An 18,049-nucleotide genomic window follows, 5' to 3' on the forward strand; every position below is an offset into this window, starting at 1 on the left:
ATGCATAGAATTGCAAAGAATGAAAAATTGTAGTGCATAGAATTGCAAAGAATTAAAATCGTATAATGCATAGAATTGCAAAGAATTAAAATAGTAGTGCATAGAATTGCAAAGAATTAAAATCGTAGTGCATAGAATTGCAAAGAATTAAAATCGTATAATGCATAGAATTGCAAAGAATGAAAAATTGTAGTGCATAGAATTGCAAAGAATTAAAATCGTATAATGCATAGAATTGCAAAGAATTAAAATAGTAGTGCATAGAATTGCAAAGAATTAAAATCGTAGTGCATAGAATTGCAAAGAATTAAAATCGTAGTTCATAGAATTGCAAAGAATTAAAATCGTAGTGCATAGAATTGCAAAGAATTAAAATCGTAGTGCATAGAATTGCAAAGAATTAAAATCGTATAATGTATAGAATTGCAAAGAATTAAAATCGTAGTGCATAGAATTGCAAAGATTTAAAATCGTAGTGCATAGAAGCATACAAGCTACCAGGTGAAACGCTCCCAACACAGTTGCGTTGGAGCAAGCTAGCTTCCAGGCTACCAGGTGAAACGCGCCAACACAGTTGCGTTGGAGCAAACTACCTTCCAAGCTACCAGGTGAAACACTCCCAACACAGTTGCGTTGGAGCAAACTAGCTTCCAAGCTACCAGGTGAAACGCTCCCAACACAGTTGCGTTGGAGCAAACTACCTTCCAGGTTACCAGGTGAAACCCTCCCAACACAGTTGCGTTGGAGCAAACTCCCTTCCAAGCTACCAGGTGAAACTCCCCCAACACAGTTGTGTTGGAGCAAACTAGCTTCCAGGCTACCAGGTGAAACGCTCCCAACATGCGTTGGAGCAAACTAGCTTCCAGGCTACCAGGTGAAATTTACTATACAGTCAGTATGTTTACATAGCCTACACATCTTATAGCCAAAGGTCGGCTATACTCCCCAATTGGACAACTGCAATTGTCCGAGTACATATTTCAGATTATATTGCACAGAATAAAACCACATTGCAATGACTTAAAATCGTAGTGCATAGAATTGCAAAGAATTGAAATCACAAAGAGCATAGAACTGCAAATAATTAAAATCGTATAATGCATAGAATTGCAAAGAATGAAAAATCGTAGTGCATAGAATTGCAAAGAATTAAAATCGTAGTGCATAGAATTGCAAAGAATTGAAATCACAAAGAGCATAGAACTGCAAATAATTAAAATCGTATAATGCATAGAATTGCAAAGAATGAAAAATCGTAGTGCATAGAATTGCAAAGAATTAAAATCGTATAATGCATAGAATTGCAAAGAATTAAAATCGTATAATGCATAGAATTGCAAAGAATTAAAATCGTATAATGCATAGAATTGCAAAGAATGAAAAATTGTAGTGCATAGAATTGCAAAGAATTAAAATCGTATAATGCATAGAATTGCAAAGAATTAAAATAGTAGTGCATAGAATTGCAAAGAATTGAAATCGTAGTGCATAGAATTGCAAAGAATTAAAATCGTATAATGCATAGAATTGCAAAGAATGAAAAATTGTAGTGCATAGAATTGCAAAGAATTAAAATCGTATAATGCATAGAATTGCAAAGAATTAAAATCGTAGTGCATAGAATTGCAAAGAATTAAAATAGTAGTGCATAGAATTGCAAAGAATTAAAATCGTAGTTCATAGAATTGCAAAGAATTAAAATCGTAGTTCATAGAATTACAAAGAATTAAAATCGTAGTGCATAGAATTGCAAAGAATTAAAATCGTAGTGCATAGAATTGCAAAGAATTAAAATCGTATAATGTATAGAATTGCAAAGAATTAAAATCGTAGTGCATAGAATTGCAAAGAATTAAAATCGTAGTGCATAGAATCAAACCACATTGCAAAGAATTAAAAATCGTTTAGCACAGAATAAAACCACATTGAAGTAATCAAGCAGCAGTAGCCTACAACTTCAGCGGCAGTCAACAGTTTGCAAATGTATGGAAAGTTGTGAAAAGGAAAGATTCAAAAAGGGAGAATCTACTGTGCATGTGTATGTACAACCTACTGTCATCTTATCGATCTCTTAAATTCTAACCTACCAAGCCAAAAACCAACAATTGAAACCAAACCATAACATGCCCGCAGTCATTCGTCTAGTGAAGTCGGTCCGACAGCTTTTCAAACACCAGTCCAGTGGTGAACAACCTACAACACCGCACTAAACTTAGAATGAGCAAAAACCAAGCGGACGAGCGGTAAAGTCCAGGTTAAGTTTAGGGGAAAGAATATAGCGATGTGTGTGCGCAGTGGACACATTCTGAAGCCAGCAGCCAAACACAACCAAACAACTTCAACCAGCTCAAGGAAGAATATAGCGATGTGTGTGCGCGGTGGACACATTCTGAAGCCAGCAGGCAAACACAACCAAACAATTTCAACCAGCTCAAGGAATAACAAACGATTGGTGACTTACATGGCGGCGTCCTCGCTCCCCCGTTGGTGGCCACGTTGTCCGGATTGTTCAGTCAAAAGCGCACAAAAAAACAAAAGAAATCATCCCGCACGTGCGGGATAAATAGCTAATGAGAACGAGAACGGGATCTTTGTGACAAGCGAGAAGCTCGAGCCGATAAAGAGTTTCCCTCCGTATCGAACGCAGCGCATGAAAAGCCTGTCTAGAATAAAAGTGATCAAATATTAATGTACCTTTTCTATTTTTTGTTTGGGTCGCATACGAACTAGGTATAATGAAGGCATTTGGAAATGGGATTATTGCAATTATTGATGTCTACTGTTTGGTTTATTAGTCTGTCCTGTCGGGCTCTCATTTTCCTAACCAACCTCTTCATAACGAGATAAGCGGTCTCCCAAATTGATGAAAACAAACTCTGTTATTGATTGTCCCTCTCCATTGTGAGGCTTTTCCCCAAAGAAATGTAACAGTGCCCAGGTCAATCCAAACCCGGGATATATTATATTCAAGAATTTGATTATTTATTTATTTTACGAGATAAAACAGGGCAATCAGATCTGATGTGATTGCATTAGCGCTAATGTAATCAGTCTAAATGGCAATTATAGTAATGCAGTATAGTGTGCGTGTTTACGTGTGTGTCTGTGTGTTTACGTGTGTGTCTGTGTGTGTTTACGTGGTTCTGTGTGTGTGTGTGTGTGTGTGTGTGTGTGTGTGTGTGTGTGTGTGTGTGTGTGTGTGTGTGTGTGTGTGTGTGTGTGTGTGTGTGTGTGTGTGTGTGTGTGTGTGTGTGTGTGTGTGTGTTTACGTGTTTCTCCCTGTGTTTATTACATTTATTTAAAACAAGACACGTTTGTGTGTGGATCAGAAATGTGTTTGTGAAACATATTTGTTTATGGATTTAATTTACATTTATACATACCGATATCCTTTTGTAAGTGCATTGAAATGTATTTGTGAGAAGAGAGTACTTAATATATAAATCACAAAATACATTTGTGAATCCTTCTCTGTGCATTCATTATTAATGAGACTGTTCTGAGCACAAAAAGGAGAGCCGCAGCCTCGGGCAGCAGAAGCCGGCCCTGGAGTTGGACCTCCAGCCGATGAAGAAGGACAGGGACTTGAGCACTTGATGCTCAGCTGCCATTGAGCTTCAATGCAAATCATTGGATAATGATTTACAAAAATCAGCAATTAGGTCTTATAATCTGGTTGACAACTAAATGTGTGGTTGAGGGCGCCCTAGGATGATATATATTTAATAAACATGAATTATTTTGCTTGTTGTTCGAATTCTATGATTTGTGGGAATTAAGGGCGCCACTAGAGGGGGCTCTCAACACATTTGTCGCCCAAGGCAATCGCCCTATAGTTCAATTAGCAATCGCCGGAGTGTCCTGAAGAAACGTGACGACCTTTTGGTACTCCTCCATCAACCCAGCACTTGTTGCCTTACTGAATAAATTTAGAGCAGGACCAACCTTCATCTTAGACCTCAACTGAAAGATGGGGAATGGGAATAGCAGCTGCTCTCAGCCTAGTCTCGCCCTTTCTGGTCTCCACTAACCGGTCTGCCTCAAAATGTCCTGCAGAGTGACTCCACTTTAGTTAATTTAAATGAATAGAACATTAAGCTTCCCAATGGTGTGTTCTTTGTTTGTGTTTGATAAAGATCCCCTCACATGTTTTTTGTCATTGTAATCTTTGATTAGTCAGATTGCTCCTGCCGGTTTGAGCCAACCGTTTGGTTCTCCTCCCTGCGTCGGTGGGGAGGAGTACATCTGTTCTCCTTTCTCTGAGCGATTGGAGCCTCCTCATGCAGCTCAGGAAACAGTGGTGGTTGTTTTGAAAGATCGATCATCAAATTGCATTCATTTATAAGAAAATTCAAAGTAAGATCGATTTCAATCAGAAAATCGATTATTTTAACCAAGCCCGAAAGACAACTGATGATTCACTCTTAGAAAAAGCCCACTACCATAATATTGTGATGACAACATCTTATTCTAATCTTGAACTGTTCTCAACTCTCCTTTCTCTTCCTTCCTAGTTTCTTATTGAATATGCATTACCAAAAATGATGTAAAGAACAGGTTTTATATCTCTTTTGCTGCTTAATGTAATATATGACGGTAACGCGTTACACCAACACTGTTCCTCCTCCGCCTCCCCCCTTCCTGCTCACTCTCACCCCTCCCTCTGCTGCTTCCTCCTCCTGCTTTGAACCTCCTCTCAAGGCCCATCTGATCCCTGATCAAGGCCCGCCGCCCCGCCCAGCTCCTCCTCCTCTTCCTCCTCCTCCTCTTTTTGGGATTTGAGGTGAAGGTGCTCCATGCTGGCCCTCAGCTGGGCTTTGGACCCCCCGAACCCACTTGGCCTGGGGTGTGGCGTGAGCGGCAGCAGGTTGAGCTGGGAGGCGTCCTTCAGGCTGGCCTGCCATTGGTTGAAGCTGTGAGCCACGACACCATCCAGAGGCTGAGGGTTGTGGCTGGTGACCCCCTGCCAGCCTTCACACACACACACACACACACACACACACACACACACACACACACACACACACACACACACACACACACACACACACACACACACACACACACACACACACACACACAGGTGGTGAGTGTTTGTTTGTTTTGTTTTTTTGCTGAACACCACATGTGCTACCTACCTGTCTGTCTTGTCCCCTCTTTCCTTCCTCCTGCCTTGAGCCTTCTTCCATTCCCCACCCGAGTCCTGGGTGTTCAGGTGAAGGTGCTCCATGCTGGCCCTCAGCTGGGCCTCAGGCCCCCCCAGCCCTCCTGTTGGCCCCTGGGTGTGGGTGAGTGCTTCCATGAGGCTACTGTACAGACTGATGAACTGTTCGCCCTGTACGATGTCCTCTGGCTCCCTCTCCTGGAGCTCCTTCTGCCGCCGGTGCACCAGCCTGCCCTGGTACAACCTGGACCAACCCGTCTGGGATTAATGAAGCACTTATCTTATCTTAAAACTAAATTCTGTTGACCCAACCCTCAACTTGTTCTTTCACAAAAGTGTATCTGTTAAACGGTCTCAGTATCACTATTACAATATCACAGTCTTGTGATGTTATTCTGTTCTTTAAAGTTACTTCTGACTTGAACTTTATATGATGGGCTCACAATGGAATAAGTAATGACTAGTTTTGGTTTTGCTATAGAAACAGGACTGTCTGGGTTAGTGTTACTATGGAAACAGTACTGTCTGGGTGATGGTGTTGCTATGGAAACAGTACTGTCTGGGTGTCTCACCAGGTGTAGTGGGGTCCAGGGAGGGGCTTGCAGAGCAGCAGGTTGAGCTGGGAGGCGTCCTTCAGGCAGGCCTGCCATTGGTTGAAGCTGTGAGCCACGGCACCATCCAGAGACTGAGAGAGGTGTTTGGTATCCCCCTGCCAGCCTTCACACACACACACACACACACACACACACACACACACACACACACACACACACACACACACACACACACACACACACACACACACACACACACACACACACACACACACACACTTTAAGTTCCGCTTTCCTGATAAGATATATCCCTGCCAGCCTAAACACAAACATAAGCATGCACACATAGGGAGGGAGTAATGAGTGAGGAAGGTACTTTACTTGAAAACAAGTGCTACCTACCTGTTGTCCCTCCTGTCTGTCGGTTCAGTTCTCCTTGGACCAAGACCATCAGCAGAGCTTTGAGGTGGGTCAGGTCCGGCCCAGGGCTGGCCCTCCTCAGCCAGTAGCGGGTCACAGCCACTGGGAGGCGCAGATGAGCCGGAACTCCCTCCAGCGTCTTTTCCTCCACGCCCAGCGTCTCCAGACACACCTGCAGCCTCACAGCGGGGTCTGCTCGACACACAGATTGTAAATTAGTTTGCATTCGATGGCTCCCTCTAAAAGTTAACACTGCTATTGTCATTGTGTGACAAGGCTACCTGCTCCCCTACTGATACGATGATGGGGCACACCTGTCCTCTGCTTAATGAAACAGAATTGAATGGGTGTTTACGGAGCCTGCCAGTCTGGTTCTACCCTTCTATGTTGCATGGGAGCCAGCAGCCTTCCAACAATGAAAAAAAAATGAAAAGCATTTTTTTAAATTAGGTTCATTAAAAGTTTTCTGTTTATTATCCCTGTAATTACGTAATACAACTAAAATATTAATTACACCGAGGTAGTTCTTAAACAAGTTGACAGTATCGGGTAGAGTGAGGAATTGGACAGATTTGATATGAATGACGCGTTGCTATGACAAAAAAAACAGTTGTGTATAATATAATGTCTGTTATGTATCCCTAACCCTAATTAAGTTACCCAAAACAAACGTATCGGTTTCATCGATTTAGCCTAGCCCTTTTCTTTGTTTGGAGCTAACCATGCCGACTGCCAGCGTCCATCCATTATACATCTTTGCTCCATCTCTTATCCATCTGTCATCCAGCTGAATGAGTCGGTATGGCCTACCTGGGGCAGAGAGTCCAGCATCAGCTTCTGATGTTCGACCTCCGGTTTCACCTCGGGATTAACGGCATCCAGACCATCCCGGTCCACCTCGTCCACCTCCGCCCCCCCCCCCTGGCCCAGCAGCAGCCCGTACAACACCTGCCGGATGGGCCGTGAGATGAGGTTGGAGCTCTGCAGGTCGCAGCGCTCCACCTGGATCCTCAAAATCTTCCTCCTGTGCAGAAGTATGTCATATTGAAGTATGTTAGCTCCCAGGCCTCCCATGGCCAGGGAGGCACGGACCCACTCAGGGACGGAGCTCAACTTAGCAGGCAGCTGCGGAACGGTGCCCTTACTCAAGAAGCCAATCAAGAGAGGAGCTGGTGAGCTGGGGAGCTCGTACTCCAGCATGGACTCCCTCAGCATATTCTTCACCTCCGCCTGATGTGGGCATCCGTGGCATACTGGTGAAGGAGTTGGACTGGTAACCGGAAGGTGGCAAGTTCGAATCCCGAACCTCCACGGATGAGGTGCCCTTGAGCAAGGCACCTGAAACCCCCACCTGCTCCCCGGGCGCTGCACCGCGGCAGCCCACTGCTCCGGTAGTGCCGGTGTACCTGTGTGTGCACCTGTATTTGTGTACCCCACGTGTGTGGACCTCTGTGTGTGTATGTGTTCACCGGCTACCCGGATGGGTCAAAAGCAGAGAAAGAATTTCCCGTGGAAATTTGACGTTGTCTAGCTTGTTGAGTTTGACGTGGTCTACCTTGACCAGCGAGGCAAAGATGGGCAGCAACTGGGGGTCGATATTGAACACGGTGCAGAACTTGGTCGTGGTGTATAGCTTGCAGTGGATTTCACTGCTGGCCGGACTGTCTTTAACTGATTTCCAGAAGGGAGCTAGGGGCAAAACCCCTTCTGGAAGGTCATAAATGTAGAAGTCGGTGTCTTCGGACAGCAACGGGCAGGAAACCTCTCTGGCCAGGGCAGCCAGCTGGCCGTCTGCCTCTCCGAAGCACTTGACCTGCGGCACCCTCAGGTCGTTCAGCGTCTGCTCAAATACTGACATTACAGAGGGGGGATAGATGCCCTTTTTCTCGCTAGTCAGAGCGGCAGGGATATGCTGGAGAAGGGCGCTTAGACGGCTCATCCTGGTTTTGAGTTGGACGTCGCTGGTGCCGAAGCCTCCGTCAATCACAACGTATGCTTTGATTCTACAGTTGTCCAGAGTCTTGAAAAAAGCCTGGACCACCGCCTGGAAGGCCAGGTACTCCCCGCCGGGGTTCTGGTCCAGGTTGGCCATGTTGAAGAGGTGGTAGGCCAGGTTACAGCCATCCACCACCTGCTCGCTGTTACTGAATTTGATGTCCTGGTAGATCTGGCTGTTTCCCTCCAGCAGTGACCACAAGCCCTTCACCCCCATTGTGACTGACGGGTCACGGTCTAACTTCACCTGTCAATGGTGACTGGATACGTTCCAACTTCTGTGGTGACTGGACTCACCCAGAGAGGATCCCAGCTCCTTTAGACACCAACGCAAACACATACCCGCACTGGGAGTGGCTCCTCAGTTGTTCGTAAGTTTTGCTTCTGGACATTTCCAAGGAATCATATCATCAACTCTGAATTGCTTAATAATGCATGCATTAAGTGCCACTGCTATCATCATTATGATTAACCATGTCTGACTATGTACCAACTCTTCCACCTACTGCAGTTGAGATGCCATGACAGGGAAATCAATTAAAACCTCTCACATTTTTGTTTACATATCCTTAGGTGTACAGATCAATTCACTCATCACAAATTAATTCTTGTCACTTCTTTGAATAGTATGCTTTGAGTTGAGATCGAGTTTCAGTTTTATGTATTTTATGTATTGCATCTCTTAATTTGCATCATGACCTGGACTATAATACATCTCATTGTAATTAATATCGCTACAGATACTTATATACTTCTTTACATTTACATTTAGGAGATGTTTGCTGACACTTATATCCAAGACTTATCTTTACTCTGTTCCAGGTTCTCCTGAAGCTGGAATGGACGATGAATGTCAGAAACCTCTTCTCGAACCGAAAGAGTGAGTCAATGTTTAGTTTTATCAGACTAGTTTGCTCCAACGCAACTGTGTTGGGAGCGTTTCACCTGGTAGCCTGGAAGCTAGTTTGCTCCAACGCAACTGTGTTGGGAGAGTTTAACCTGGTAGCTTGGAAGCTAGTTTGCTCCAACCCAACTGTGTTGGGAGCGTTTCACCTGGTAGCTTGGAAGCTAGTTTGCTCCAACGCAACTGTGTTGTGAGCGTTTCACCTGGTAGCTTGGAAGGTAGTTTGCTCCAACGCAACTGTGTTGGGAGCGTTTCACCTGGTAGCCGGGAAGGTAGTTTGCTCCAACGCAACTGTGTTGGGAGCGTTTCACATGGTAGCTTGGAAGGTAGTTTGCTCCAACGCAAATGTGTTGGGAGCGTTTCACCTGGTAGCTTGGAAGGTAGTTTGCTCCAACGCAACTGTGTTGGGAGTGTTTCACCTGGTAGCATGGAAGGCAGTTTGGTCCAACGCAACGGTGTTGTGAGCGTTTCACCTGGTAGCTTGGAAGGTAGTTTGCTCCAACGCAACTGTGTTGGGAGCGTTTGACCTGGTAGCTGGGAAGGTGGTTTGCTCCAACGCAACTGTGTTGGGAGCGTTTCACATGGTAGCTTGGAAGGTAGTTTGCTCCAACGCAACTGTGTTGGGAGCGTTTCACTTGGTAGCCGGGAAGGTAGTTTGCTCCAACGCAACTGGGTTGGGAGCATTTCACCTGGTAGCTACGAAGCTAGTTTGCTCCAACGCAACTGTGTTGGGAGCGTTTCACCTGGTAGCTAACCTGTATGTTGTATTTATTTCATGGTACTTAATTGTGTAGCATCTGCAGTAGCTAGCTATCACTGCTGTTTAAGGGGTTTGGGTTAACCTAGTGATTGTTGGTACTTGCACTTCGTTCTCGAGCTTCTCGCTAGTAGATCGAGTTCACCTGTGTCACCCCTCACGTGCGGCGATTAATTATTTTGCGTTGCTCCCAAACGGGAATTAAAATGGTCCCGCGGTTGCTTGTTTGTTTTTTTTGTGCGCATTTGACTGAACAACGTGGCCACCAAAGGGGGAGCGAGGAACCCTGCAGTGAGTCACCCATCGTTTGTTATGCCATGAGCTGGTTCAAGTTGTTTGGTTGTGTTTGGCTGCCGGCCTCAGAACTTCGGAATTTGTCCACATCACTATTCTTTCCCCTAAACTTAACCTGGATTTTACCGCTCGTCTGTTTGGTTTTTGCTCATTCTAAGTTTAGTGTAGTGTTGTAGGTTGTTTTTGAGTGCATTGTTGCACGTGTTTGTATGAGGCCTAACGGGGGACGACTCAACAACTGACTTTACAAACGCTGCGGACCGCTACAACACCGACAACCTGCCTGGACACTGGGAAGGGTGTGCTCTTGAAACTGGACGCAAAATGGAAGAACACCTGCAACTATTGTGAAAGTTCAACATTTGGGCACAATTGGAATTGGTGAAAGCAAACAAGCGCAAGTTAAATGGTAAGTAGACCAATTGGCGAATGCGACTATTTTCGCCAATTGCTGTTTTGTTTCACAGCACTACTGGACTACAGAACATCCCTAGTGGAAATGACATCGGTGCAATTCTGGATTTTACAATTTGATGTCACAGCACCTTCTGCCGATGCTTCACCTCCCTCAGGAATCCACAAAGAACTGGAAGTTCTGGAAAAACCCAGAGCGGATGTCTGGCAAACCGAAATTAGGGCGAGTGTGAAGTTGAGACCTCAAACTTCCACAATGGGGTTTGTTTTCGCTCCACCCTTAACCCCACTGGACTGGTGTTTGAAAAGCTGTTAGACTGACTTCACTAGACGAATGACTGCTGGCATGTTATGGTTTGGTTTTTGGCTTGGTAGGTTTGAATTTTCACCTGGTAGCTAACCTGTGTGTTGTATTTATTCATATTACTTAATTGTCTAGCATCTGCATTAGCTAGCTATAGCTGCTGTATACGGGGAATGGGTTAGCCTAGTGATTTGTTAGTACTTGCACTTGGTCCTATGAACATCAACACCGGCAAATTCAGACTTGTAGTAGCCTACTGCAAATTTAAAATTTTGACAAATTTTACGTTTCAATATTTTGTCAAATTTCACAAAGTCCATTCCAAGATATGTATGAACATCAGCAATGGAGGCAAGTAAGGTTTATCACTTTCTATGGCAATTTACTCTATAAAAACATATGGTTCTCACTGTACCATAATCATCTTGCTAGATATGCCTCATGCTGTCCTTCATATTACTTATTTGCAAGGAATTTAAGCATTGACAATTATTTATGAACGTTGAACCATGGAAGAAATGTCTTCAATTATTTTTGTTCAGGGGTAGGGTTGGCCCCTGTACATTTAATTTCAAGATCAGTGTTCGACAGTGTTTGTCAAATTCAGGACTGGCGCTGGAAGCTGTAGGTGGAGGGAAGACCAGGAGTGGTGCAGCTCTGTAGATGCTGAAGGGTAAGACAATGGCTTGCTTGGATTGTTTAGAATGACACGGTCAGCGACTCATCGTACAGATCTAAAGTAATCCATACAGATCTGGTTCATTCTGACTGGCTGTTAAGAAAGCATTCTCGGCCACTAGGACTAGTCAGGATGTGTATTACATGTGGCTGGCTTTTGGGGTTGGGAGTAATAATTATTGTAATTAGTTCCATCAAAACAGCCCACTATGTACTGTGCTGTAAAAGTGCATGTAAAATACACTATTGACATCTGTGTGAAGTGTTGGACTGCATTAATGGGGAGAAAACAAATGTCCAGTGTGCCAATGGGTCACGTGTGTTCCTGAAGGGACTGAGGCGACGCAGTTGGAGGTCCCTGCGGTGGCGGTCAGCGGGAGGTGTCAAGACCAACCAGCTCCTCGTCCAGGAAAGGTGAATTCATCAGACCGATTAAAGGTTCAACAAAGTAAATCTTATCATCTGAAAAATCTAGGACACAGTAGCTGGGTTCATCAGCAAATTGTAGCTGGGCTTTTGGTCACCCAGAATAAAAGTGGTACCGTATCCCCAACGTCATAATGTTGTAACCTGTCGAACCCAACACTAACATTTCGGGAAGCTTTCAGTGCATCTTGACAATGCCCCTGTTAGATACATTTACACTTGGTTGGGGCCATTGTATAAACGTGTGTGCTTTTGATTTTTTTTTTTCGCTTAGTCAAACTGATATTGGCTAATGCTTAAGATTCGTACAAATTAATAATTGCCCTTCCAAGTCACACAATGATTGCTTCCATCCTTTGTATAGTTTTTATACCTACCCTTGGTGTATATTTTTTGCCCTTGCTATTACTAATTTCCACTTGGGATCAACAAAGTACTGTTTTTTTCAGGTCACGATGGAATAGCAGATGGCTGTGCAGTTGCCATGGCGGAGAGACCCAGGTGAGAACTTTGATAAATGGTTACTTCATTCTTAAATGTACCAAACGGCAATAACTTAATCCCTCCCAATTTTCATAAAAAGGTTGAAGACTCCCTGGGAATAGCTCAACTGACTTGTATCAATTATACATATACATTTATTGATTAAAGATGGTAATCCAGCACTGACGTTTTTGATGTTGTTGCCGTAATGACTTGAAGCCTTTTCTCTCCTGTAAATCGATCTCAAATCCAACCTAAATTACTGAATGTAATGACCTATGTTTGACGCCAGATGGTGCTGTTACTGCATTTGTGTCTTTGATTGGCCTTCACGTTTGGTGATGAAAATGTCTTCTAAATCGGCCAGCACACTGTGAGACTGACTTTACTTTTTGCCTTAAATTTATTTCAGAGTACGATGACCGAACAGTTGATCTACAACAGTGGCCTACTCCCCATCCACCCTGAGGATCCCTGGCTACACCTACAATCCAATCTACCCCAGACATAACCACTTGGAGCTCAACAACTTCTACAACTCCCCCTACCTCCTACACACCATACTGTTACCACTTTACCATTTTAACTTTAAAACAAAGTACTGTAATTCACACCATGTTGTAGGAAAAGCATGTTTACTTGAATGATTTATGCATTTTATTTCTGTGACCCCAACTATTGTATTTCTGACCCAGTTACCTCTGAACCCTCTTTCTAAGGGAGCGACTAAAGGGACAAAGCTGGAGCTAACCTGAGCTTAACAATCTTTCTAATCTTTCTTTCAAATGCCCTAAATTGAATCACATAAAATGCCTAAAGTAACTTGTCTAACAAAACAAAAAGCCAACCTAATACCCAAACTTAACCATCTAACTATAGATCTCAAATGCCTAAACTCTCTTACTCTAAACGAGTACCTAAACTGAACCATTTAACTAAACATCTCAAAAGCCTAAACTCGCTTACCTCAACCTAACCTAATACCCAAACTTAACCATCTATAACTGAAGAGCTCAAACGCCTAAACTCTTACCATAACCTAGTACCTAAACTGAACCATCTAACTAAACATCTTAAAGGCCTAAACTCGCTTACCTCAACCTAACCTAATACCCAAACTTGACCCTCTAACTAAACATCTCTAATGCCTAAACTCTTTCCTAATACCTAAACAATCTTTAATACAATCACTAATGCCTAAACTTAACCAAACACCAATAATAAAAGTTAACCATCCTTAATCTTAAACCCAAACCAGACTTGTCCCTGGGTCGCTCCACTTTGTTTCTTTAAAGGCATCTCTTTTCCCCCGCATCTGTGTTTTATTCCTTGAGGACTTCAAGTACTTCAGATGATGTTTGAAAACTTGTTTCATTAATAAAGATACTTCATCTTTACAGATTTTGTTTTGGGGAATTGGGACTGCTGAGCAGCTTAAGCATCCTTACTGGTGAAACTGATCTGACAATATCAATTTTAGTACTATGAAGCCAATAACATGAGGCTGAATATGTGAAAAGACGAGGTAGACAATGATCGAGGAGTCAACAAGGAGTTGATTGGTAAACATCTAACGTGGAACCAATGCTTATTTGTTTGATCTGTTACCAGGCTATCGCAGTAGGGGAATCTGGAGGAGTACCCAACAGTGTTGCATGGGTTCTTGATAGATTGCATTACGGCTGAGGCCATTCATTAAGATTGTTGATTTGATGAATATGAATAAAGAGGAATTTAAATTTTAAATGTCTTTCAAATTTGTCACAATAGGGAAATCTGTTTTAAATGCATCTAGGTGAAGTGTTAGGGAACAGGACGTGGGGACCCAAGTGATGAACACAGGGCGGCAGAGGCGGGGCAAAGGAAACGGGATTTATTGGTAGGCAGGCGGGTAGTCAGGCAGGCAGGGGGAGAACTGGAGAAAAGGAGAGATGGTTACCACGGGGACAGGCTACGAAACAGATGTTCAAGAATGCTGGTAGGACCGATACTAACTGGGTAGACGTAACGACGAACTGGCGCCGGCTGGTAGGAGATCCCCGGCTGAAGCAGGGAATGGTGATTGGTGATTGTAGACTGGTGTGTCAGGAGAAGGACCACTGGCGGCAAGTAGCCACTAGATGGAGGTATTGGACCGCGTAGCAGGACGCGGCGTGACATGAAGTGGTATTGGTACTATAAAACACCAAGAATAGCAGGCTATGTATAAATAATGTCCACCTTATTTTCTGTTTAATAAGAACCTATGTAGTCATCACTCACCCTCAGGCTCTGGTCTAACCCTGGGCACACCTTGACCTAGAAACTCTTCTTCCTCCTCCTCTCTGATTGGCTGGAATTTCCTGGAAGACTTTTGGAATGATCTCCTGGATGACCCTAGTTCTCCTGAAGATACAATAGAAACATACTTCAGAAGACCATAGTAATGGCTGAGATGTGAAATTTGCACTGGAGACAGCTGGGGATTAACGACATGAAAGATGAGTCATGTCTGTTGTGTCCTAGCCAGAGCCAACAAAGAACGAAGGTGACTACTATGGAGATAAATCCGGACACAAATTACAAGATGGTAATATGTATATTCATAAAAGCTGCAGTTCCTAAATGGTGACAAAGAAGTTGTTATGTAGGAAAGGTCTTGATACAAGTAATTTCCATAATGATGGTGTTGGTGTTGGTGACAATGCTTAAGAGACAGCAGAAGGGTACTATTCTACTGGGCTAATCTAATGAAGGGGGAAATGCCTGGTTCTACTGGGTTAATCTAATAAAAGGGGATGCTGGTTCTATTTGTCTAATCTAATAATATGGTTCCTAATGCATACTATCAGGTGGGAGGCAGACAGCAACACTTTGTTTTAGTTTTATTTATTTTTTCAAAACCAGTGTGAAGGACGGTATAATTTAACTATCCCTGCTGCGTTCAAATGCCAGGGTTCTACTCTATTGGGAGGTTTATGTACCAACCGCTCTCTAAACTAAGGTCATGTACCCTGTTGCGGTAGGCCAGGCTTGTCGTCATCCTCAGTGTTTTCAGCCCCTGGCTTTTTGAACTTTATAAACCTAAACTGGCCACATAGATTTCCTGGGAAGGAAGATGGAGGAAAAGTCAGTAGCAAGTACAACCGCGGCAAAGCTAAGGTGGAGGCGTCTGAGCCATAAATGGTATTTCTGACGCCACTCATTGTGCAGTACATTTATGTTATTGAGGCAGGGTGTAAATCTTAAATCTAATAAAGTGATGAGAGCAAGAAGTGAGAGCGGGTTTTAAAGGTAGGCGGAAGGTTTCACAAACTGTCTGATAAATGTTTAGATGCAACATAGATCATGGTAGCAAAGGGGAAAACTCGTTATTTTCAAAAGTGTCCTAACAAGATAATCAACAATGAAAGCTGTGGTCAAATGCTGTAAAAATAAAAAGTATAAGATTAACTTATAAAATGCATGATAGTGACAGGAATGACAAAATGTCACCATCTGGTCGGTGTGGAAATTCAGTAAGTATTGGGTGAACTGAGTGTTTATGTACTTTAACCAACATCCCTCCCTCACTTCAAAACCCTGACGACTTTCTGAGAAATGACTTCCAGAGACATTGCTCATCTGTTGAACACACACAAATTGTTTGTTTCATCTGTCGAACGCACACACATTGTTGTTTATTGCTCATCTGACCAACATACTATATACTGCCCACTTGTGGTGCATATACAGTAAAAGTAAATATAACAAATTTAGAGTGGTGTATAATTATGCTCTAATTCTGCTGAGGCTACCAAGGTGCACAAACTTTTTGTAAACAGTGGTGTTCCCACTTTAAATGCATTGCTCAGGAATCTGATGTACAGTTTTATGATGAGATTGATGGACTCAAAAAATGAAATCATAATGACTTTAACCATGCCGAAGATAAGCAGCATCAGATACACTTCCAGTCTCTGGAAGCATTGGAGAGAGTGTCTGTATGTTTTATAGTTGTGTTTCTTATTTGTTTGTTGTTGTTTTGTCTGTTGTATTGTCGTGTATATGGACCTAAAATAAAATGAAATAAAGATAAATATAATATACACACTTTGTTGAGTTGTGATATCTAGGGTCTCTGATATTTAACTACTAAGAAAAATTATTCCTACAGCTGATTTTGTCCCATTTGTTTTTTGTATGTCATGTAAATGAGAGAGAGAAGTTCAGATATATCGACTTTAAAGCGATGTGAACTGAGGTTAGTTGTTATTGCAAAGGATGTGCGCTTTCTCATTCCATTTGCAACCACGTATTTGTGCGAGAAAGGCTTCTCTTCCCTCGCCGTCATTAAGCCTAAAAATATAGAAGCAGGTTGGATGCTGAACCAAGTCTGAGGCTAAAGCTAACCTCAATCGACCCAAGACATCACAGAACTCTGTTCACAGAGCCACGCACACCCCTCTCACTAGCATGATAGGCCCAGAGTCGCCATTACCAATTTCTTTTTTTATTCTTAATTTTCAATGTGTGCCTGAGTACATTCTCCTTCAAACCTAAACATAGTTTATATTTTGACCTTATGGCACTTACTGCAGTAGTTTAAATACTGAATACGTTGTTTTTCTATAATACACTTGTTCTTATTCATCATAGTTTGATTAGGGTTTTCGCTGTACACATTATTTCTCTCTTTGCTGTGCATGATTAATTCTGCAATTGCTTATAACAGGATTGTTTGATTCCAGTATTTAAATATTCATGTTCAATTCGTTGAATGTTTTGGTGCAGTACAATTTACATCACATGATTGGTTGACTGCAGTTGTTAATATATATTATAGTTAATATTCAGTGCTGTGAATGTTATAATGCAGACAGTTGGTTGCTTCAGTAAGTAAAGTTATGTGAATAATAAATCATATTATTAATGCCTTCTGTGTAAACTTTATGTAGTTATAGGCCTACGCACTTTATTTTATTTCCGGTGGTACTTTTTCTAAGTACCACCGGTACTTTTTCTAAGTACCACTTTGATCATTTCAAAGGTGGTAATCATGGTAAAAAGTTTGGGAACCACTTTTCTAGTCCGTTTCGTTTTCACGCAGACTACACATGGAGCTTCATACACGGACTGAGCTGCGCTGAGAAAGTAGTCAAAGTAGTTCTCAGAGGAAAACTTTTTCAACCAAAATTAACTAAGCCTTTTATCGATTCATCTTGTTTCGCCATGTTTTCGCCTAAGGGTCTGATCTTGTTCACCATCATCATCCTGCTGCCGCTCTGCGACTCGCCCTTGGAAGAACATATGACTTCAGGTTAGTTACCGTACATTTTATTGTTGGATTAATAATAATATAATCTTGCTAATGAGGCTCATATTGGGATGGGATGGGATCACTCTTTATTGTGGAGCGAACTGCGACTGGGTCTGCCTTCAACTCAGTATTAGAGTCAGAGTAAAGACTTAAATCTGTCATTGCATCAGAATCAGTCACTTCTATTACATGTTATTGTACAGTAAGAACACAAGAGTAATATAGGCTTGGTTCCTCAGCAGCCACATAGCAGCAAAAATACAAGAAAGTCCATAAAGATGAGTACAAATAAAACTATCTGGCCCAGTACGTGAACACTGGTTTCCCATAAAGCGGTGTTAAACCCACGTGGAATATGGCCGAACAAGCCGGGGTAGG

At 42.7% G+C, this 18,049-nt stretch overlaps 1 protein-coding gene and 1 long non-coding RNA gene across 2 annotated transcripts; both read right to left on the reverse strand.

Annotated features, from left to right (window-relative positions):
- Positions 1-6,112: 6,112 nt before the first annotated feature.
- On the reverse strand, positions 6,113-8,515 carry LOC115553889 (protein asteroid homolog 1-like). Its single transcript, XM_030370417.1, has 3 exons — positions 7,661-8,515; positions 6,949-7,368; positions 6,113-6,310 (listed from the first exon to the last, which is right to left on the reverse strand). Exons 1-3 carry the CDS (start codon positions 8,348-8,350, stop codon positions 6,113-6,115), a joined length of 1,308 nt encoding a protein of 435 aa, XP_030226277.1. The 5' UTR covers positions 8,351-8,515.
- Positions 8,516-11,393: 2,878 nt separating this feature from the next.
- LOC115554546 (uncharacterized) lies at positions 11,394-14,759 on the reverse strand. The gene is made up of 3 exons (XR_003978610.1): positions 14,656-14,759; positions 14,389-14,568; positions 11,394-11,472 (listed from the first exon to the last, which is right to left on the reverse strand). It is a non-coding gene; the product is annotated as an uncharacterized LOC115554546 (long non-coding RNA).
- Between the last annotated feature and the right edge of the window lie 3,290 nt (positions 14,760-18,049).

Source organism: Gadus morhua, chromosome 11, assembly GCF_902167405.1.
Source record: "Gadus morhua chromosome 11, gadMor3.0, whole genome shotgun sequence".
Classification (NCBI taxonomy): domain Eukaryota; kingdom Metazoa; phylum Chordata; class Actinopteri; order Gadiformes; family Gadidae; genus Gadus; species Gadus morhua.

Excerpts from the sequence above, each read along its gene's own strand:
- LOC115553889 (XM_030370417.1), bottom strand. The coding sequence starts at position 8,350 with ATGGGGGTGAAGGGCTTGTGGTCACTGCTGGAGGGAAACAGCCAGATC. Across the intron at positions 7,369-7,660 it reads AACTCAACAAGCTAGACAAC|GCGGAGGTGAAGAATATGCT; the intron begins GTCAAATTTCCA and ends TGCCCACATCAG. Across the intron at positions 6,311-6,948 it reads TGCTGGACTCTCTGCCCCAG|GTGTGTCTGGAGACGCTGGG; the intron begins GTAGGCCATACC and ends GTGAGGCTGCAG.